The sequence below is a fragment of the Drosophila persimilis genome, unplaced genomic scaffold (assembly GCF_003286085.1).
Source record: "Drosophila persimilis strain 14011-0111.01,24,50 unplaced genomic scaffold, DperRS2 tig00000700-arrow-arrow-pilon, whole genome shotgun sequence".
Lineage (NCBI taxonomy): Eukaryota > Metazoa > Arthropoda > Insecta > Diptera > Drosophilidae > Drosophila > Drosophila persimilis.
In genome coordinates this window covers 861344-884166 of record NW_020825340.1, presented here as the reverse complement: position 1 = coordinate 884166, position 22823 = coordinate 861344, and the positions used below count along the sequence as shown (strand labels likewise).

Here is a 22823-nt window from a genome sequence, read left to right as displayed (position 1 = left end):
TTGTTTTCTATCAATTTTATTACACAAAATACATACAAATACAATACAATTAGTAATTCCAAAAAAAAAAAAATACTATCTACCCAAGTGGTTATTAATACACCAACAGTAAGTGCTGGCAGTGCGTCTGCATTCTTTGTACCCAGTCCCGCATTCAAAACATTCGCGGGCTACTACGCAGTACGACGACCCCGGCAGGCCCTAGCGCCCTCCCCTTACTTCTTCCACTAGTACATATTAATATTTAATCCGCTGCTGGCCCATTCCGAATGTCTGTCTGCTGCACCTGCCACTCCGCCAAATAACCAAATGAAAACGTGCAATATAATAATCACTGGCATGTTCTGTTTGCGTATACATACATATTGCATATTTTTTGCATTTTTTTAATCAGTTTCATAAAAGTGATTTGAGCACATTCTTTTTTGTGTGTGTGCGCTTACATGAGTACCCCCATCCCATACCATCTCATCCCTATTCACCCATCTGCCCAACCGTGACCACAGTCTCCACCCAAGCTCAGTGGCTGATTTTATTATCAATTTTCATAACATTTTTTGCAAATTTTTGTAGCACCTGGTGGACAGATGGATCGGCATCGGCCCCGGCCCATTCATTGGTAGCCACGTCAACCGTCAGCACAGCCAATTACGCAAATTAAACAGATTGTTATCCTGTCCAGACAGGACCCCATCCCGTCCCGTCCCGTCGCATCCATCCCACGTCCACATCTCGTCCCCCGCGCGACCCCGGACAATATGACAAGCCAGGTGGCTTAATTGAATCAACGTGACATAATTACTTAATTAATTAAGTGCGCCCAACGGTCACACATTCAAATCGGCCATCATGTTGCGAAAATCATTCAGCGAGCCGTACATTTCAAAGTCCCCGCCCCCGCCACCGCTGCCACTCCCGTAGACCGGTGCCTGGGCGTGGGAGCGCACGTGCGCCGGCCTGGGCAGCGTCAGCGGCACGGGCAGCAGCTCCGGCATCACCGAGTGATGGGTGATCAAGGCCTTCAGCGAACTAAACTCCTTGGTGAAGCCCTGCAAAGTAAGCGGATGGGTAATAATAAGTAATAACTCCATTACAAATGAATTTCATACGCACCTTGATTTTGTAGCCCCGCTGTGTCCTGAGGATCAGATAGTGGGCCACACGCGGTGATGGCGGCGGCACACGCAGCGACAAGGCAAAGCAGCCTGGCTTGGTGCTGCTCTGACGCACCAGGAAGGCGCCGGGACTCTGACGGGAGAGCACCTCCAGTGAGATCTCGCGCGGAATGCCCGCCTGGAACCAGGCGGCCCCCTTAAGCTCCTGCTGCTCGGCCAAGCTAAGGTTATCCAGACGCAGCGATCCATTGCCGGCGAACAGTTTTGGACTGGAATTAGCTGCAGATGTGTACGTGTGGGTGTGTGTGAAGAGAAGGGGTAAGTGAAACTTTCGGTTACTATTTCCTTTCCGACTAGGCCGCGGGCGGTCGGGTGCTCCCTCACTTACCGCTGCATGTCTCCCGCAAATACTTCTTGTTGCCGGGCAGCTCCACCTGCAGGCGCTGTGTGGCCGTTTCCAGGGCGGTGAGCGATTGGCGACACGAGTCACCAAATTTACTGGCCACATACTTGTCCGGCTCGCAGATGGCCTCGTTCACATAGCCATCCGAAATGGTCTGCGATGAGCCCGAGTTCAACGAGGAGCCGCATGTGTTGTGCACCAGTGGGCGGCTGTCCTCGGTGCCCCGGAGCAGGCCAATGCCCATGGTGAGGCGCTTCACCTGCATAGAGGACAGAGAACGGAGGAGGATCAAATGAAAGGATTGGTTAGTTGGTTTGTTGGCCAAATGCTACATTTTGCATGTTGCATGTTGTCTGACAATTTGGTAAAAGTTTTCGCATTGCTATAATGGCAATTTGGGATTGTTGTCTGACCAATATCAGAGCAGGTGCAGCGGCATTTGGGGATTGTATAGTTGTTGTAGTTTCAGCTGTGCTTTTCCCCTGAAAACTAGCATTCTCCTAAGCCCCCGTCCCGTCCCCCTATCACTCCTTCTGCATCCCCCCCACACAAAACCAGGAAACATCAAACACACTTTGGCTCTCACAAACCAGAACCGCAACATGGTACCGCCATCCCCTACCCCCCCCTCCCTCTAATGTCCCAGATTGATGTGTAAAATTTTTGGTTACCAATAAAATGCTAACCAGTGTTTGCCACGCCCACGCCCGCGCCCCAACCCCCCCCCCCCCACACTCACCCACTTTCGCCCACTCTCCAACCCCATTTTGTTGGCTTCTGCGGAAAATTACTTTGAAATGAGTTTGGTGCCTGAATTGAAAGTTTTCTGCCATTGGCGTTGGCTTCCTCTCTTCCTGCCTTCTGTGGGATTCCGTTTAAATTGTTTCCCATTGCGTTTTGTAATTAGCCGCCGAATCCAAAATGTGGGGCAAGTTATCAGCCATCTACCCCTCTCTAATTTGTGATAATTATGTTGATTTTATAGAGATGAAAGTGCGAGAGAAGTTTACTTAATAATGTGGCCAGCAGCCAGCGGATAGCGGCCAGCGCACAGCGTCTTAAATGTTATCTGCATTTAATTCTGGAGAACTTCTACTACGCGCAGTAGAAGGAATGATTAAGCTGCCCGTTGGAGCATTGTCTTTGCAATTGCATTGGCTAATTAAATTGGCACATTGGCGGCGACGGCGACGGCGACGGCGACGGCGACGGCACTTAGCTCTATCATTAAGTATGCAATCAGGACCGGGCCTCCTTTCTGAACAGAACGTCCTAATGCCCCCATTATGCTAATGACATTGGAAAGGACTCACGCATTATGCAAATCCAGTTGGGGCAGGGCAAGACAATGCAAGAAGTGCCACTTGCCAGACGCTCGAAGGCGCTTCAAGCTCCGAGAACTCGATGCTCGACAAATCCCCAACTATAAAGAATGCAACGGATGGGTGGGTGGTGCAGGCAAGGTATGCCTAGACAATGGGACAATAGACGTGTCTAAGTTGAGAGCAGAACATTCAGAACATTCAGAGCACTCTGGCATTTGATTTTCCCTATTCCCCATTCCCCATTCCCCATTCTCCTTGCTCTCCTTTCTCTCCTTTCTCTTATTTCTTTTTTGCTCCCTGGTGCTTCGTTATCTGTTGAAAACTTTCCACGTTGCCTACTTTCAGGCGCCGCCAGACAAAAGTTTCCCATTGTCCGTCCGTCCCTTCTATCTCTGTCTCTCTCTCTCCCTCTGTCTCTGTCTCTGTCTCTTAGGCCTATATACGGACCAATGTACACGGTACAGGGGGGAAAAACACGTGACAGCAATGGGACTGTCGGATGCATTTGCTGTTGCTGGTGCTGCTGCGATTTATGTGTCATAAAGTCAGTAAGTTAACGGCATTTGGCTGCCATTTGCCAGACATCTAGCATTGTTCTCTCACTACCTTTATGTCTCTCTCTTTCTCTATCGCTCTTTCGCTGCTAGGAGTGCACTGAGCGAAAAATTGAATATATTTTTTAACTTAAACTCTTAAACTGTTAAATTAAAATAATGACCATTGAAATGAATGTACGAGTATACTCGCTGCCTAAGGGTTCATGAGAAGGAAAGACTTTGACTATTTACCCTCTACCATCTCTCTTGGGCCATATCTATAGGCAGAAATAAAAAGCTTTCTCTAGCTCTCAGTTTCTCTCATTTCTCTCAGTGTGCCTCTCAGTAAGCGCTGCAGCAGCTCCTCCTCCTCTGCTAACGGCGCGTGCCAAAGTGCCGTTAGTTGGAAAATTTGCATTTGTGCAAATTAATTTAATGAACTCTTTTTCGGGGCAGCTTGTTTAGTGGCAAACACTCTTTGGTCTTCCCTCTCCACTTTCCACTTTCCGCTCTCCGCTCTGCGCTCTTCACTCTCCGCTCTTCACTCAGCAGCCTCAAGTGCGTCCACTACACGGAAAACTGTTGAGGGAAAATTGCATTTGATTGCGATTCAAGCAGTGCAATTTCCCCCAAGTGCCTCAAATGTTACGGTAAAAGAGAGAGAGAGAGAGAGAGAGAGAGAGAGAGCCAGTCAACAGAACAGTGAATTCCTATGGAACCCAAGAATCCCAAAGGATTTTCCACCCATTATTTTTTCCAATTTTTACTCATTTCTCATTCCTGAAATGCTGTTGATGTTGTCTCAATTTGAAGGCTCCTCTCCTCTACTCTCCCCATTTTGTTGTTTCCACTTAGCCATTTGCATTGCTTTGCCGGCATTTTCCGGCATTAAGTGCATCCCTAGCTAATGCTTCAATGGATTTCCGGATCCCCTTTCCCCATCTCAGCCCTCCCTGGCAAATCCACCAGCGTAAGCAGATTTATGCGCTCTGTGCAAAGTAATTTGCAAGCCATGAAAAAAATCATGCACAAAGAAACCTGGCAACAATACGAACAAAAAGGAATGCTCCCAAAGGCAGGTCCTGCTGCCTCATCCGACTACTACTACCTCTACTAGGCTAATAGTTAATATTAACAAACAAAAAAAATATACAAAAATAAAAGATTGATAAAGGAGCAGGAGTGGAGAATGGAGAACGTGGAACGGGGAATGGGGAATGGGGACTGTGGCACTGTGGACTTACCAGCGGCGGTTTATCAACCAAACGACGGCAATTATTCATTTCTGTGGGTGAATTATCCTCCTCGGAGCTGGGGGAGCGCGGCAGTTGCAGCTGATGCTGGTGCTCCTGCTCGGGCAGCTCCTGGGCATTGTGGTGGCTGTGCACCAGCTGCAGCTGCTCCACGTGGCGTCTGGGATGGTGCGGATGCGGATGCGAGTGCGTGTGCGACTGCGACTGCGGACGCTGTGGATGCTGGTGCGGATGGTGATGATGATGATGGAAGTAATGCTGCGGAGATGTATTCGTTGTCCCTGCTCCAGCAGCTGCCTCACTGTGGCAGTTAGCAAATGATTTCCACGAATTAAGTGAAGGCAAGGAAAGCTAGGGAAAATTACTTTTGCCTACCTGAAGATCTGCTCTGTGGCAACGGGCGACTTCTGGGCCGTCTCAATCAGCGTGGTCTCAGCCGTGTTCGATGACGACGATGACGCGGAGGAGGAGGAGGCTGAGGCTGAGGAGGAGGACGAGGACGACGTGAATGTGGCTGTGACTGTACTAAGCTGCGGTTCCAGGCGTAGCCGTATATCCTGCATGGCCATGAATATCGAAGGGCTCTTCAAATATATATGTATATATGTATATCCGTAGGACGCTGTTGTGGCTAGTAACCCTTTAGCGCATCTGTGGGGCAAGAGAGGTGTGTGCGTGAGTGGCTTGTTAAAAGTTCGTGCCACACTTGAGAACCCTTTCACCAAAAATATGAAACTTTTCGAAGCTCTTAAGGGGGCGAGAAACTTTACCCAACCTCTCGGTCACTTCTGGACCTTATGGTAATGCTCTGCGCCCTTCGTTTCTTTCCCTTCTTTTGCTGCTGATGATGATTTCTTGACTTATTTTTTTACAACAGCATTTTTCCTTCTTAAAAACTGAAAACTGTAAACTTTTGCCTTAAGCAGCATCCACTTTTGCTCAGGCCCTGGTCCTGGTCGTGGTCCTGGCCCTGTTCCCTGTTTAAGGCTTTAAGCCTTTACGAACTGCAAACTTTTTCAACCCACAAGTCTCCTTGCTTATTGAATCTCTCTGTTTCTCTACGAGATACTCGGATCCGTGCATGTAGTGTAGTGTTTGTCTGTGTGTGTGTGTGTGTGTGTGCTGTGTGGTACTTGGGAGGAAACTTTTAATGCGATTTTAAGCCTTTTGCTATTAGTTTGCAAATTGTTTCCAGATTTTCAGCATATTAATTTTTAAAGCTTTTCCTTCAATGGTTTTTTGGGTCTTCTGGCTTGCGGGTTTCCAGCCAAGTGTCTCTTAATTGAAAGCCGAATGTGGGTTAAGGTTGAAAAAGACGAAGAGGAAGAAGAAGTCTGAAAAGGAGGCCTTAACTTTGCCCGAAGGTTTCCCACTTTTGTTCTGTTCTGTTGGCGCATCACTTTACCTACATTCAACGCTTCGCGAACAATGCAAACGAACGAAAGATCCTCCAGCAGACAAAAGAGATGGCTGCTGTAGCATGCAACAAAAGAACTGCCTGCCAACATTGAAAAAAGGAAAGACGAGTGCAAAAGGCAAGGGAAATCATTGTGCAGAAGTGTAAGAAAAGCAAACTGCAACACCCAGCGACAGTTGTGATGTTCTGTTCTGTTCTGTTCTGTTCTCCATCTGCATTTAACAAGTATACGCCATGCTGGCCGGGCATTAATTTGGCAAAGCGAAGAAGCGAAGTAACGACGAAACGAAGACCGGGGGAAGTCACAAATGTGCTGACATTTGCTGGCACTCCATGTAAAGTTCTGTAAAGTGTCAAAATAGCAACAAGAACTTTGTGTCTCTGCTTTCGGGGGGTGCGGTGTGGTGTGGGCATGGCATGTCTCACATGTTAATTTAGCTTGTCATACACACAATGCATCACCATGTTGCAAAACTGTTGTACGTACAGCTCTAATAAGCTGCAAATACTCGTATGTGCAGACATAACCATAGCATACTCTTCTGGGTGTTTCCTCTGAAAGATGGAACTTTTGCAGGAGATGGAAATACATACATAGTTCCTTAACCTTTACAGAGACAGAGGGAGAGATAAAAGTAGGTTCCAGAACTACTCTCTTACCCCTTTCAGGCGAGACAGAGAAGACTTAGTTCTGTTTTTTTTTTTGTGTACTTTGGCTCAAATCAAGTTAAAGTTTAGTTCAATAAATTTGAAAGCAAAAAAGTTTCCATTTTATTGCTATTTGTTTGGTGGTAAGCAAAAGTTCTTTTTATCTTCTCAAGGAAACAGAAAAGACATTGAAATTTAGACGAGAAACAAGAACAAGTCGAAGGGTAAAGGAAATGCTAAGGAAACCCTTGCCCCAACTTAAGGTTGAACTTTTCTTCTGGCGCAATAGTTTCCACGCTGACTCGCACTTTAATCCCCCAACTCCACTCTCTCTCTCTCTCTCTCTCTAGATGGAATTGAAATTTACCTTTATGGAGTGTCTGTCTGTCGCCGTCTCGCCTTCTGTTATTTTGTCTGTCTGGCACCACCATATGACAACCTTCATATCCGCCATATCCCTCCACTTCCATTTCTCCACTATGTGTGCTTGTATTAGTTCTTATGAACTCTACTCCTCTTCCGCTGGCACATTTGCTTGTTAGTTTATTGAAATTGATATTATGGTTATTCCCGTGGCCAACTCGTGTCTGGTCTGTCTGTCTGTCTCTCCCTTTGCTGTGTGCCGGCCCCGTTTATTTCTATTTTCGTACGAGATTTTGTTACCAAATTCATTGTTAAATCGTTTGGAATTGTTTTCCTTTTCGGCTGCAACTCTTAGAACTCTCAGACAGAGGACTCTCCCGACTGGATTGTCATATATGAAGTGTTTCTGTTTCTGTTTCTGTTTTTGTTTCTCATGTTTGCCGCTGTGACATGTTCCCACAGCGCTCTCTAGTGGTTCTGGTTCATATTTTTCGGTCTTTATGTCTTTAATGCGAAACCCCAATCGTTGGGGGCTCGTCGTGGCTTATGGGCTCGCTGACAAAGTCTTTAAAGCGCTTATGTCAATCAATGAGCGGCGACGCTGCAACAGTGCAACAGTGCAACATGCGGCCAAAACGGATGTGGTTGCAGAAAACAACAATAGCAATCACAAACGAATGTCACAGCAGTCTCTGAACCTGGGTGGGCTCTGACTCTGGCTCTGGGCCAACATGTGAATTGTGGTAATATGAATACCCCGTCAGACAGAAGACAGCAGACAGAACACAGCAGAAGGAGGCAGCGTGTGGTGGTGCCTCTGAAGAGCGAGAAGTAACGGTGCAACAACTTCAAATGTTGTAGGTGCGCCCAGGGGCAACAATGAGGCAACAATATTTAAAAGACACTCGACAATGGCAACAAGCCATCCGAGCCAGCAATGAGGCTCAAACGAAGTCTCAGAGAGGACAGGGCGGGGCAGGACAGAGCAGGGCAGCGCAGGGCAGGGCACAAAGGTGCAGAGAGGCACGACAAAACAATACCCGTATACCGGAGTATCTATCCCCATGTTGGAGCGCCACAAAAACAAACCTATCAGAAAATTTATGTAGCCATCAAAGCGAATGGAGATGGGAAATGGGTATTCGGAGCTGGGTGCTGGGTGCTGGGTGCTGTGGTTTCTGCTGCAGCGTGTGGCAGCCACGAATGCCGTTCAATTATGAATTATGCCAACAATTTCATTTGACATGTTTGCTGTCGGACCTCATCCTGCCAGAGCCCCTGCCCTGCCCTGCCCTGCCCTTCCCTTCTGCTCCTCCTTCTTTCTGTTCCTCCTACTGTCTGCTCCTCTTCGACTAATTAAATGCAGCTCTGTGGGGTCGATTTGTTGCGCTAATGCGCCTCTCGTAATTACACAAGAAATGGCGACAACGGCGACAACAGCAGCAACAACAGCAACCACAGCAACAACGGTCGCAACGGCGGCAACATTCCAAGGCATTTAACTCATGCGCGAGAGAACGTTGCGTGTGTCAATAGAACAGTGAGAAATGCTTTGTAACCGTGCTGGAGTAGGAGTCGGAGATGGAGTCGGAGTCGGAGCTGGAGTCGCAGTCGCAGAAAGAGAACCTAGCCATTGGAGACCATGGTGGTGTCCAAGAACGCTCTAGAGGCACAGGCACAGGCACAGGCACAGGGGTACAGTCATAGGCTCCTTGGCGTCGTGTCTATGTCCACATTTGGCATGTGCAACAGCTACAGCAACAACAATGGCTTCTTTGTTGTGACAGAGCTCCTTGTTGGCGTCGGCATTGCCTGCAATTGTACATTGACACCTTCTTGGCTTGGCTGTTGCTCTTCTGTTGGTCTTCTTTCTGTATATACCCTTTCAAAGGATATCATAGCTATATATATTTGAAGCCACATATAACTAATGCTAACTATTATCATATTTTCGTAGATATAGGGAAAATAGTTCCTAAAAGGATTATCATATTTGTGGCTACATAACAGAGGAATCTAAAACGAAGATCTATCCCAAATGAATTCTAAGAAAATAATACCACAAATAATAGAACAATCGTTTCTAAAATATGTTACGATAGTCCTCTCCGAGGAACCACCGAGGAGATCTACGTGAGGGTATTTGCACCTCCGACTCCCCAAGAGGACCTACGTTGCTGTTCCTTTTTTGTGGGCATTTCTCTGGCGATGTACATGAAATTTATGTCGCCTAAAGTGCAACTCTGACAATGTGAGCTTGTAATTTGTTGTAGTTGTTGTTTCTGTTTCTGTTGCTGTTGCTGTTGCCTCTGTTGTGGCTGTTTTTTTGTTGTTTTTTGTGGCTTTGGTTGTCAGCACTTGGCCATGGCTATTTAATGATTGTGTCGTGCAAATACCAAAAGCAAAAATGACAAAAAGAAAACCATCGCGACTGCAGAGAGAGAGAGAGAGAGAGAGAAAGAAACCCCACTCGGAATAAGCCAAAGTCAGCTGTTCCACAGCTACAGCGTGTAGTAGAGGTGGGAAAGTGGTACGGGGTACGGGGCGCGGGGCGGTGGACAGGTGAAAGGCGACACGGGGTGTGGCAACATCATGCAAATGTCACATGCAATCATAAATGCATATCGACATGCACAGGACTGTAATAATTTATACAAATATCTGCGGCTTTTGACTCCGCACTTGTCACCTTTTTGGCAGAGATGTCCCCAAGACCTCTTCCAGGAAGAGAGAGAGCAGAGGCTCCACTTGGCATCTGCATGCCAGGCGACAGTTCAATAAAAGTTATGCCATGCCACGAGATGATGACACAGTTTCCAAACACCTGGAAGGTGTCGTGGTTGCAGCTGCAGTTTGCGGAACTGGGGGAAGGACGGAGCTTCACGGTGATGTGCAGATTGAAAAACTTTTACCTCGTTGACTGGGAAAATGAAATATGTTTTCGGAGACATTTTGAGGCATCATTCTTCATCTTCATCTTCATCCTTCGTTCGTTGGTTTTTTTTTTTTTCGGGTGCAGTATCAATAGGCAAACCGCTTTCCGCTTTCCTTTCCTAGCTGACTTTTCCAATTGCTTTGGGGATTTTCCGCAGTAACTTTTGCCGTCATCCGAGCAGACAGGATAAAGTAAATGAAGATATCTGGATATAAGAATCTGGGGAATGACTTGCGGCGGCAACCGTTTCAATCGGCGGCAATCATCGGAATGCCAGTGGCAGGCAGGCAAGCAGGCAGGCACCAGGGCATGCCCCGGGGCACGCCTGCATTCCATTAATTAACAATTAGTGCCGTCAAACAGGGGCTGCCACAGAATGGGAAGAGTTGGAGTTCTTTTTTGATGTGCTGCGTCGTCGCTTTCCGGTGCACAAAATTGGATCCGAATAGCCCCATACGGTAGCTGCTGAGAGATCCGAGATCCGAGATCCGAGATCTGAGGAAGGGAAGAGCCAAAGCGAGGATCATGGTCATCAATGCACACAATCAGTTGATAATGATGCGGCAACGCCTTCTGCAATTTCGAGCGTTAAGAGCAGAAAGTGGATAGCAGATAGCGGATAGCGGAAAGCGGAAAGCGGGTTATAGCCAGAGATCAGAGCTAATGTCAAAGATGACAGCCACAAAGATGAAGAGGATGATGAAGAGCATGATGATTATGAGGCGGATGACGACTGACGACTGATGACTTGTGTAATAAGTGGAAAGAATCTTGTCTAGAAACAATAACTCGTTCCCGTCCCCGTACCCATGCCCGAACCCGCACCCGAACCCGGCCTGGCTTTGAACTTGAACTTCAGTGGTTGTTGTTGCATGTTGCATGCCACAAAACACAACTTAATGATGGTTTCTCTGTCTCTGTCTCTCTCTCTCGCTAATCTTTCTCTCCTGTCTCTCTTGTGTCTCTCACCGATGGCTAGATCGCTTGGCTGAACTGCAATTGCGGCTCACTTGGCTGCTCTCTCGGTGGCTGCCTGGCTGCCTGGCTGCCCGCCTGCTCTGTGGCTCTGTGCGCCTGTTAACTTGGCCATGAAACATTCGCAGCTCGGCAGAAATTTCACAACCGGCATTGGGAAATCGCTGGAAGACGAACTGCAGCGCTGCAGCGCGGAAAAAAGTGAGTTGAAGCTGCATCGTAGGAGCTGCAGCAGCAACAGCAGCTACGTGTTTTTCTTGTTTTCTTTTTGCTTTTCTGATGTCGTTTTTTGTTTCCTTTTTCGGTTTGGATGTTGCATCTACGCGATCTCCGTTCTCGGTTCTCGGTTCTCGGTTCCCGGCTCTCGGATGTGGCTCTGTGGACTCTGTGGACTCCACTCCGTGGAAACTCGTTTCGCAACCATATTTGTGCGTGGCGGCGTCTTAACCGCAAATCCTTTTAGATATGAATTGAATTCATATATTATTTATGATCTGTTTATTTTTATTGTGCATGCCAGATGAACATCATAATGATGATTGGATTGAAGATTGTTTGGGATTGGAGTGGCCCCTGAATGCTATGCCTGTCTGTCTGAATGTCTGAATGTCCGGCTGTCTGTCTCTCTGTCTGTCTGTCTGTCTGTCTGTCTCTCTGTCTGTCTGTCAGAAATGAGAAAACTTCTAATTGGAATTGCTAATCAAGTTGGGCAATTTTCGATCGGTTGTCTGGATTTCGCCTGTCTCTGGGAAGTGTTTTCTTGTAACTCTCGTACCCTCCCCTCCCCAATTCCGAGCTGCCTGTTTTGCCCTTAAAGTGGGTTAAGTGGAAGCAAATTCCACGATCAATGGATCATTGATTGCGAATTGAAACGACTACTGGCTACTGGTTGATGGGTTAATGTTCCCCTTAATGGAATCGAACATTTATGTACTAAAAAGTTCTTTAATTAGGCTCTAGTTTGAATGCATCTTCCAGGGAAAATTCAAATAAATGCTGTACCTATAAGGTATATTGTACATTTGTATATACATAGATCCCCACATTCCTAGAGTTTCGTAACTTCTCTACTCTTTGTTTTCGAGTCTGGCAACCTTGGTCTCCATTTAAGGCCCTACTTTCAGGTCTGCTCGTTCGCCTCGTGCCACCAAAAATATCTCCCCACTTTTAGGCGCTATTCTTAGCGGACAATATCCAGTTCAGCGGCGCCCCACACGATGATGCTGGAAAGTAAATCGTCTGTGCTGCCTTGATTGTGCCCCAGCTCTTCCTCCAGCGCGCTGCCCGCTGCCCGCTGCCTGCTGCCTGTCAGGCTGTTGCCAGCAGAACATGGCCTTAATAGTTAGCCATGTACATACGTGAATATATGGCTCATGCGAGTGGCTCATACTCGTAGTCTCGTCGCTCTTCGCTGGTTATTACAATTATTATTGTAGTTGACATGCGGCTCGACGGTGACAGCGAGCAATTTAGGCGGCGGCGCTTCGCAGGGAGACGGAGAGAGAACGTTTGCCTGGGAACGTGCTCCTGTACCTGTACGTACGAGTATTCCCCAAAGTGGCAACACAGCAACAGCAACAGCAACAGCAACAAGAGAGTCGAAAAAATATTTTCAAAGCAATTAGACCGACAATTGAGTGGAAAAGTGATCGAACGCAGCATCGAAACTATCCCGGTAACGGAACGGAACGGAACGGAAAGGAACGGAACGGAGGCAGATACTTCAGTGCACTTCAGTTTGAAGTTACTTTGGATTGGAGATTGGAGATGCTTTCTAAATGGATGGATGGGATGGGATGGAATGGGATGGAATGGGGAAGCCGCCACTTGAAAGTTAAGAGCCTTCCGGCTCAATTTTTTTGAACAGTGTGAAATGCCACTTTGAGTGACGGCTTCAAATGTATCCCCCTGATGCTCCATGCCCCATGCCCCATGCCCCATGCCTCATGTCCCTCTTTAAACGCACTTTTCTCACTCTCTTTGCTCTCTTGTCCCTATTTTTTCCACTCTCTCTCATTCACTAATATATTTCATTAAAAAAGTAAGGGAAAACGAAGCCCGTACAAAGTTTTCAACGTAAGTGTGGAATGCAATTAAAATGCAACTACCAAAACGGATTATAGCAAACATACGAGTGCTGCGAGTATATGCATATGTATGTGTAGTATATTCAGGATCTGTTCCGACCAAGTACTTAGCATACAGAGAGGGAAATTCCAGGGAGAAAGGGAGTCGGAGGGAGCGGATAAAAAGCAAAAGCGGAAGCTTCGAACAAAAAAAGGGATGGAAAAAAGAAACGTTAAACAGTTTAGCGGCGCTTTCCTGTGCTCTGCTTTAATGATAATGAAGATTATGCTGCTGCTTGTGGCATGTGGCAGGAGGCAGAAGGCAGAGAGAGAGGGAGAGAGATGATGTGCATGTGGATGCAGATGATGTGTTGGCGCTAAAGTTGCATGATAATGCTGATGCTGATGCTGCTGCTGGCGCTATAATGAAATTGTTGCTGAAGCGTTGGTTTGGAAAAGTGCAAAAGCTGTAGCCAAAGCAGCAGCAGAAGCTGCTTGTGGGTCTTTATATGTGTGTACATTTATTTGTGCCTGCTGTCCACACATCTGCACTTGTATCTGCGTATCTGTGTGTGCTTATATCTGCGAGAACGTGTGTGTCTGCATGACTTCAAGTGGCTCTTAACGGGAACCGCTTTGCATTGCATGCTACAGATGGAATTTTTAAGCTCTTTCCCTAGCTTGGGGTACAATAAATGTCAGCTGAAATTTGTGGCAAATTGGCAGAAAGCAAAGCGTCTGAGTGGCCAGAGGGTGGCTATAGTTTCCAAGGGCCTGGGGGACAATATACAATATTTGTAATTTAATTTAAAACGGAACTGCTTTAAAGAAACTTCAGGAAAGGGTATCCATAGATCGTTGCAATCTTCCACTTATTTATCTTCCTACTCGTTTTTTGCAACCTTCGTAATTTGTTGTTGTTGTTGTCTTTTTTTTTTTGCAGAGATTCGCGAGAGGAACTGAAGGAATGATGTAAACAAATTTCAAAGAAAACAATTTGGATAATTACATTATTTTGATGAAGAGTTACAGTTATTACAGTGGCTACAGGATGATGGCCAAGCGAGCAGCAGGCATGAGGAGGGTATGGGATTTGAGCTGAATGATGGGCTAAGACATGAGGAATGGCATAGGCAAAGGGGGATCTCGACGAGCGTGGACGACGATGATACTGATGAACTGATTTACATCGTTGTGTGGTCGTTCGTTTCGTGAGTTACGAACGATACAAGCACCAGGTATATCCCGAGTTACGATGGGATAATTGTAGGATGCAACATCAGCAGCAGCAGCAGCATGCCATGCAAATGAGATGAGGCATGGAACGTGCACGAGTGAGAGAGAGAGAGAGCGAGAGAGCGAGAGGACGAGGGAACGAGGACGAGTGCTTAACCCCATTTTCGGGGTCCAATCATAAAACATATTTGGTTTAATTATACATTCCAACTGGTTTCGCATCAGCATCTCTCTGTAGCCATCTTCGATCTTTGGCTTTTGGCTCAAAGCAAACGCAATTGCATTTCAGCCTGGCCAAAAGGCATTGACTCACAATAATAGTCAGGCAATAACCGCAGGCTTTTGCCAATAACTGCAGCAGCACCAGCAACAACAGCAAAATAGTAGCATTTTCATTATGGAAGCCAAAGCGTTTCCATTTGGCCGACTTACACCTGCCTCTCGACTGCTGTTGCTGCTCTCCCCTGAGGGGGGGGCTCTCCCCTTACCACATCTCTCTGCCACATTCAATGTATTCAATTATTATTATAAGCCATGGTCCCGGCCCCAGCCCCTGCCCCGCCCAATGGCTGAACCTCCCTCGGGCTGATGGAGCCCGAATCCCAATTGAAATTGATTTGCCGAAAATGCTCGGTGAAAATTGCCGGGTTGCCGAGGTAGAGGCGGAGCGATAGCTAGGGAAACGGTCGAAACAATTTCCCAGCATTTACATAATTTTCTTTTGTTGCAACATTTTGTAATGTAAACTCTGGTGCCGCTGCTGCGGCTGCTGCTGTGGCTGTGGCTATGGCTGCGGCTGCGGCTTCTTCTGGCCAGGGTCTATCCCATTTTGGCCGGCTGATGCTGATGCCGAGGCTGAGGCTGTGGCCTGCCTGTGTTGGCATCTCTGCGGTTTTCACTTGGCTCGTTACGCTTTTGATTTTTCCAATGAATATCGTTAGCATTTCATTAAGAGGCGGCGATATTGCGGTTGCCCCACTGTGACTCCTGGCTCCTGCCTCCGCCCGCCGCCGCCGCCCGCCTCCTGCTTCTTTGTGCTTCCCTTCCTAATCGTAAATATTTCGTGTAAATATTTATACATTTGTTGGACTTCTTGTTCTGGATACTCGGGGGCATACGAAGCCCATAAACATGTCGATAAAGAATCCCGAAGCAGGTTTTTGTGTGGTGTCCCAGGTTCAGTTCGAGAGTTCCAGTTCCCTCTCGAAGTCTTTGTAGCTGGGATTCTCTGCTCTGGATTCCCATGATGAACTCTTGGCATCTCTCTACTCTTCGGTAGGATTCTCCATCTCCATCTCCACCTCCGTTCCCCCGCCTTTGTTCCTGTTTTCTGGGGATCCAGCTGCCCCATCGGCTTCAGCTTTTGATTGTCTTTTAATTAAACGACAGACGGAATACAATAAAAAAAGAATGCTCGAAACGGGTTTCATTAATTTTCAATGCCCTCCGACTCCGATTCCCCGATTCCCCGATTCCGACTGCGGAGAGACTCCAACTCCTGCTCCTGCTTTGGAGTAATTTCAGTTCCCACTCCCATATATCTTCTACCTGTCCGTCAGTTTGTTGTTTGCTTTATGGCTGTCAAATTTGCTGCTTATCAGCGCTTTATCTACATCTCTGGCTGTCGTCTCTCTGTCAACATCTACGACTTTATAGCAGGGGCTTAGGGCTGCGGTCTTTCGGTCTTGGGTCTTGGGTCTTCGGTCTTCGGTCTCCGGTCTCTTGGTCTCTGCAGCTCTAACTGCGAATGCATTTCCATTTCCACTTCCCCTGCCCCTTGACAGACTTATCTTATTAGAGCAAACGAAAATGCAACCCACAAAATACTTACTCGGAAAATACCTTTAATTGGATGCAATTCCTCTGATAAAGTTGGGGTTTTCTTCGAGTGGGTAAGCAAGCAAGTGATAAAATTGGAATTTAGTTGGAAGTTTTATTGCCCGAAACTTTTGGTATTTCTTTTTTCAGAGGGATGAAGAGGCAAAGGCATTCGTTCTTTTTATTGATTCACAGAAAACGAAGTCTTTGTGATTCCTTGGAGTGGCACAAATGGTAAGTTTTTGGGATTAGAAAGGAGTTCTGTTTTCCAAAGAATTCTTAGAATAAATAGCTTAATAATTAAAGTTCATAAAACGAAGAAGATTCATTTTCAACTGTCTTTCTGACAGCTGTCTATATTTTTGTTCTCTTTTTCCATTTCTCTCTTTATTCTATCCTGTACGAGTATTTCTTGAGGGTGTTTTCTTTAGAGTATTATTTATTTTTTGGACTATTCCTCAAAGGTTTTTGAGATCATCTCTAGAGGAATTCGAACATCATTTGAACTGCTTCCCCTGCTTCCTCTGTTTAATTTGTTCGAAATTAAAGTCACGCCGTTGATATAATGCCACTCTATTATGTGACAGACACACTGAACGATCTCCGTATTTCTTCCGTAGTTCTTCGCTGTGGCAGGAGTACGAGTCGCTAGTATTTGTGAGATTTGTAGTTCCCGCAGTCGTTTACCTTAATTCCCCTGTCCAAATTGCTATTTATATGCAGCGCCCTCGCTTTTAATTTGCACTGCAAATCACGAGTCGCGGGACCCCAGGCCCAGAAGTAGAGCCAACAGCCACCAGCTAACAGCCACCAGCAGCTCCTACGATGGAGTGGAGTGGAGTAGTGCTAGTACTCCTCCTGCAGTTCAATCCACCCCGCGGCCCTCGAGTGCTGAGAGCCTTGTGGCAATCGCCAAACAAAATCAACAGGTGGCGCGCATATTTCAACATGCGGCTGCCAGGCAAACCGAGCGAAATATCAATAAAAATGCCATTTGTTGCGATTGTGCCATGCCACGGAATAACCAACAGCCAGAGAGACCTACGACTGGCGACAGCAGAGTGGAGCCGGGGGGAGACTCGAGACTCCTTTCGAGGCTGAGCTGAGAACCTGGCAGCCGCCACACATAGATAATTTCCTTCGGCGGACCACTGACTCGCAAACACCAGCCAACAGGCACTTGCTCTTTTGATGATATTTCTGGCCGAGTCAGTGTCTCTTTTTTTAAGTTTTTTAAGTTGGTTTCTTGTTGTTGTTTCTGTTTTTGGCTTGCTTTAATTTATTGGCCACACTTTGCCCGGCTGTTGCTGTTTCTGATGCTGTTCCTGCTGCTGCTGGTGCTGCCTCTGTTGCTGCTGCATTTAAACGACAAGTGTTGCAAATAAAAAGGCAAAAATTAAAGCGGTGCAAATTAGAGACAGCGAAGAGGGGGCAGGGTAGGGCAGGGGAGGGGAGGGGCAAGCGAATGAGCAGCAAAACCAAATCGACAACATGCGGGGACGTCAACACCAGAGGGTCCCCGAGACCCAAGTTTCCAGCTAAAAAACTTGTTTCCAGCTAAAAAAAATAACTATTAAAGAAGAAATGAAGGATGACTTTGGGCTGGCCGACACTGTGGATACTCTTACGCGGATTGCCATTGCCACTACTATGACATACATAGAAAATAGTGCTACGATTTGTATATAACATGCAAAAGCTATGAACAAAAGTTTCGCTTGGGCTGCATTTGAGGCTAAAGAGATACACATTTAGGAACACAGATTTTTCTTACGATATGATATAGTGGTGAGGCTGTCTGCAGCAATAGAAAATATCCTTGGAAGTGTCTTTCAGATGAAAAACCGGGAATATTTCTCTTTGAAAGGTGAATTTATCCTATTTTCTGGAATCGGTTGACTACCTCTTCGTTGGGGTTTTCATTGTTTTCAGTCTACCTACCGTTAATCCTTGTATGCTCTTCAGAATTCTCTACAGAATGCTGTATGAAACTCTTTATTGCCCTCAATGCAAGCATCTTTTCAAGATCGTAATACTCCATTAAAAGGGTACACAAATCCCCCCGATTTGTGTTGTTGTTGCTTTTAAGGGGGGTGGAGTGGGGTGGGGAGTTTCTGTTTCTTTTAGTAATGTTGCTATTGCTGTTGCTGTTGGTGTTGGTGTTGTTTCTGTTGCTTTTGGTGTTGCAGCAAGTGAATCGCTGCGGTTGCTTAATAAAGGCAACAAGGGCGGGTGGGCCCGTGGTGCCACAGTGGGGTTAACATCAGCGCCAAAGGCCAAAAGTGTTGGCAATGCAAACAAACAAACAAACAAACAAAAGCGTTTCTCTCTTTCTCCTGTTTGTTTGTTGCTTTTTCTCCTTGCAACATGTGTAGTTTTTGTTGCTGCTGTAGCTGCTGCTGCTGCTCGTGCAAAAAGACTGCTCAAAAATGAAGACATGAGCAAAGGCCGAGAGGCAGAGCCAAAACCAGTGCCAGTGCCACTACCAGTGCAACAGCAGCAGTGCCGACCTTCTTTTGTACTGCTGTGGGGCTGCCGCACACATAATTGCTATGGCAACAGAGTCGGCTAACGAGTTGGGTCTGGTGGGGGGGAAGGGAGGGATGTGCTCCGGGCGGGGCTGCCGAGGAGGAGGGGGTCGCATCTCTCGGCTGACAGTTGAGAAATTAGAACGGTTTTTGTCTCTCAAATCACATGCACGTGTTGCTCCAGAGAGTCTTCTCCTCCTCCTCCTCAGCGAGAGATCTTCTCTCCGTTCAAGTCTCTGTCTCTGTTGCTGCTGCTGCAGCTGAATGATTGGCGGCTGTTGCAGGTGCGTGGCTGCAGCTGAAGCTGCCCCTGCATCGGCCCCTGCCTCGTCTACCCCTGCCATTTCGGATGCTGCTGATGGGCCTCTGTCTCCCACTGCTGCTACTGGTGCTGCTCCCCAGTAGAGCTACTGCTGCTGTTGTGTAAGGTCAGGCCTCTTCCCAACCCCCTCCTTCCCCTCCCTTTCAAGGCTGGCTTAATGAACGCAGTAATTTCGGTTTTTTCTATACACTTCACGGAAAAGGGCTAGATGATTTTGGCTAGATGTTTGCGAGGCAACGGGTTCCCTCTTTGCTCTTGCGACCGTATAAAGTATATAGAATCGATCTAGCCATGCCTGAAGACAGTATCTTAGACTTGTTTTCACCTGAATTACCATTGCCATATAGAATTTCCCAGATAAAAGACCTTCGTAGGATCCCACGATCTGCAGACTACACCCGCATCTACACTTTCTTTCTTGATTTGGCTGAGCATCATCTTCCCTCTCTGCCAACTAAATGATTTTAATGTCTGTCTGTTTGCACAAATCTTCATCGTCTGCGTTACTGTTGTTGCTTTTCCTGCTGTTGTTGTTGCCGCGGCTATGGCTGTGGCTGTGGCTGGGGCTGGTGCTGTGGCTGATGTTGCAGTTGTCATGTTTTGTTTTAAGTTTCCCTCATGAGTTGCATATTCGATTACACCCAGACACTGGCAGTGGTACTGGCACTGGCACTGGCACTGGCACTGGCACAGACACAGGCGGAGCCTGGGCCAGAGGCTGCCCTCGCGGGGCCCCTCATTGAAGGTTTGTTTAACCAATCTGCGTAGGTGGACATTGGCGCATGTTGTTGTTGCAGGTTTGTTGCTGGTTTTGTAGCACTACGTGATTGCTGGTTGTTGCCGTTGATTATTGCCTTTCGCGGCACGCATATAAATCTCAGTGTTTAAATCTCCAGTTAAACTTGTAAATTAAAACCTTAATGAGTCTGGTATGGGGTTTGGCTCGGGCCTGGGCCTCGGCCTCGGCCTGGTCTCTCTGCGGCTCTGTACCATGCTGTGCAACATGGTTACTCGGACTGGGGTGTGATTTATGCTGTTCACGAGCACTTTAAGACATCGAAGCATTTGCGGAGAGGGGGCTGGGGGATAATCTCTAGCCAGAGATTTGAGCATACATATTTCTGGTAATTCCATTCCTTCAATTGTTTTGCACTCCTCTACAGACGGCAGACAGCAGCCAGCAGCCAGCAGCCGGTGGAATGGCGTGTTCGCGTCTTATAAGATCTCCAGCAATTAGTTGGGAGTCCGAGTCCCACCACACACCACATATGCCTCACTACCAGCGGAACCCGCACTCTTGTCGATGGCTCTTAAATGATTACTTTTGGCTAATTAATGGCCAGTGAATATTCTCACGCTTCTCGAGAGAAGAAAGAGACAGACAGATAGACAGACAGACTGGGACGTGAATGAAGGATGGGGGGGATGGGAGGAGAGAACAAGTTCTCTTTGCTGCTGGCCAACAAAGTGTAACAATCAGCGACTTCCTCAATTTAATTTGCATATTTTGTGCCTACCCAGCGCGGCTTGATTAATTTCCACTGTCTCGGGCGCTTAGATTTAAACTGATTTCATAATTATTTAATGATGTTTAAACATATATACATACATAGTAGATAACATGCTCGTACTCGTACCTTATTTAAATGGGGGAATGGGATTGTGCAATGGGAGCGACTTCCATCCGATTGGAAAAGTGTCCACAAATGCCAGCAACAGTCACAGCAACAGCAACAGCAACAGCAACAGGTTGCACAGTTCAAAGCTTCGAATGGAAAGGTCACTCGGCCAGGCCCAAAACGAATGTGTATGAATCTTTGAGTCTTTGTTCAATGATCTTTGCAGGAAGATTGATTTTTGGGAATATTGGGTAACGTTTAAATCCACAATCCACAATCCACCTATGCGTTTTTCGGTTGTTTTAAATTACACAATTTTTATTCGAAACTACAAAGAAAAGATAAACAAAAAAAGTCACTTTTTGTTGAGGATCTTTGTTCAAACAAATACATATTTTTGTAAATATACTGGACGATTTTTGTTTAAATTAAATGAATTGATTATTTTTTGTCTAAAATTATTATAGAAATTTGAAAAGTATTTTTGTCTAAATTGTCCAAAATTATTATAGAAATTTGAAAAGTATTTTGAACTGCAGAAATACAAAATGCTATCATTTATGGTGCGACTATTTCCTATTGAATGCACACACTTTTTGGACTATTACGAAATCATCGCTGGCTTCTCTGGCACTCTCTATAGATCTGACGCTCTGCTCCGCTCAGACTCGAACTCGTACTCGTACTCGCACTCGCACTCGTACTCGTACTCGTATGGCAGTGCAATTGAGCACTGACGTACAAAAAATATCCCACTATCCACTCGAATCACGACGGCAACACACGACGCGCGATGTGAGGCTGTTGCTCCGACGACGACGTTCGCTTCCGCTGGCTCAACGCAAACGACTAAAAAAGGCCACATAAATTTTGATGCACATTCAATAGGCCAGGCCGGGCCGGGCCAGACCAGGCCAGGCCGTGCCATGCCGGAGCTCAGAGGCAGACACACAAGCAGTGGCAGAGGCAGAGGCAGAGGTAGTGGATGTGGCAGTGGCAGCGGCACAGAGCAGCTGTAGCGGCGGCAGCAACAACCAGTTTCCTTCCATTCACACGGACATTGTTTGTGGAACTCAAGTGTGCGGAACTACATACGTTCCTCACTCGGCATTCCAGCATCCACATGGCTCGTTTACGACCTGCCTCGCTTTCTTATCTTTTATGATAACAGTCTCGCTTTTTATGGCATAGGGGAGTCGTGGTTCCTGGTCACTGGTAGTACTGCTCGTAGTTATACCCGATACTCAAAATGAGTATTGGGGTATATTAGATTTGTGGTAAAAGTGTATGTGTGTAACGTCCAGAAGGAATCGTTTCCGACCCCATAAAGTATATATATTCTTGATCAGCATCAATAGCCGAGTCGATTGAGCCATGTCTGTCTGTCCGTCCGTCCGTCTGTCCGTCTGTCCGTCTGTCCGTCCGTCCGTCTGTCCGTCTGTCCGTCTGTCCGTCCCCCTCAGCGCCTAATGCTCAAAGACTATAAGAGCTAGAGCAACGATGTTTTGGATTCAGACTTCTGTGATATGTCACTGCTACAAAAATATTTCAAAACTTTGCCCCGCCCACTTCCGCCCCCACAAAGGGCGAAAATCTGTGGCATCCACAATTTTAAAGATACGAGAAAACCAAAAACGCAGAATCGTAGAGAATGACGATATCTTTTAGACTGCGGAATCTGAATTGGATCGTATTATTATTATAGCCAGCATCAAGAAAACAATTTCATTTTTTCTCGCCCTGTCTCTCTCTAACACACACGTAGCATAGGCGGCTTAGCTTAGAGTAAAACATTAGCGCCTAGATCTCAGAGACTATAAAAGCTAGAGCAACCAAATTTGGTATCCACACTCCTAATATATCGGACCGAGACGAGTTTGTTTCAAAATTTCGCCACACCCCCTTCCGCCCCCGCAAAGGATGCAGATCTGGGGATATTCATAAATCTCAGAGACTATTAAGGCTAGAGTAACCAAATTTGGTATCCGCACTCCTGTTAGATCTCACTATAAAACGTATATCTCAAAATTTCGCCCCACCCCCTTCCGCCCACACAAAGGACGAAAATCTGTTGCATCCACAATATTGCAAAATCGAGTAAACTAAAAGCGCAGAATCATAGACAATGACCATATCTATCCGGTTGCCGAATCTGGATCAGATCGGATCATTTTTGTAGCCAAAAGCAAGAAATCAATTTTTAGTGGCTACGCAGCGCCCGACGTCACGCTCAGACTGATTTTCTGTCTCTCTCGCACGCACTC

The 22823-nt window shown here is 46.6% G+C and overlaps 1 protein-coding gene across 1 annotated transcript; it reads right to left on the bottom strand.

Moving 5' to 3' along the window:
* Positions 1-85: 85 nt before the first annotated feature.
* LOC6602832 lies at positions 86-21504 on the bottom strand. The gene is made up of 7 exons (XM_002027761.2): positions 21153-21504; positions 20578-20887; positions 5008-5283; positions 4624-4933; positions 1504-1777; positions 1114-1394; positions 86-1049 (listed from the first exon to the last, which is right to left on the bottom strand). Exons 3-7 carry the CDS (start codon positions 5199-5201, stop codon positions 828-830), a joined length of 1281 nt encoding a protein of 426 aa, XP_002027797.2. The 5' UTR covers positions 5202-5283; positions 20578-20887; positions 21153-21504; the 3' UTR covers positions 86-827.
* Between the last annotated feature and the right edge of the window lie 1319 nt (positions 21505-22823).

Coding starts and splice junctions, on each gene's coding strand:
- LOC6602832 (XM_002027761.2), bottom strand. CDS start 5,201: ATGGCCATGCAGGATATACGGCTACGCCTGGAACCGCAGCTTAGTACA. Junction 1,778..4,623: donor TGGTTGATAAACCGCCGCTG/GTAAGTCCACAG, acceptor TCCTCTATGCAG/GTGAAGCGCCTCACCATGGG. Junction 1,395..1,503: donor TTTGCGGGAGACATGCAGCG/GTAAGTGAGGGA, acceptor ACACATCTGCAG/CTAATTCCAGTCCAAAACTG.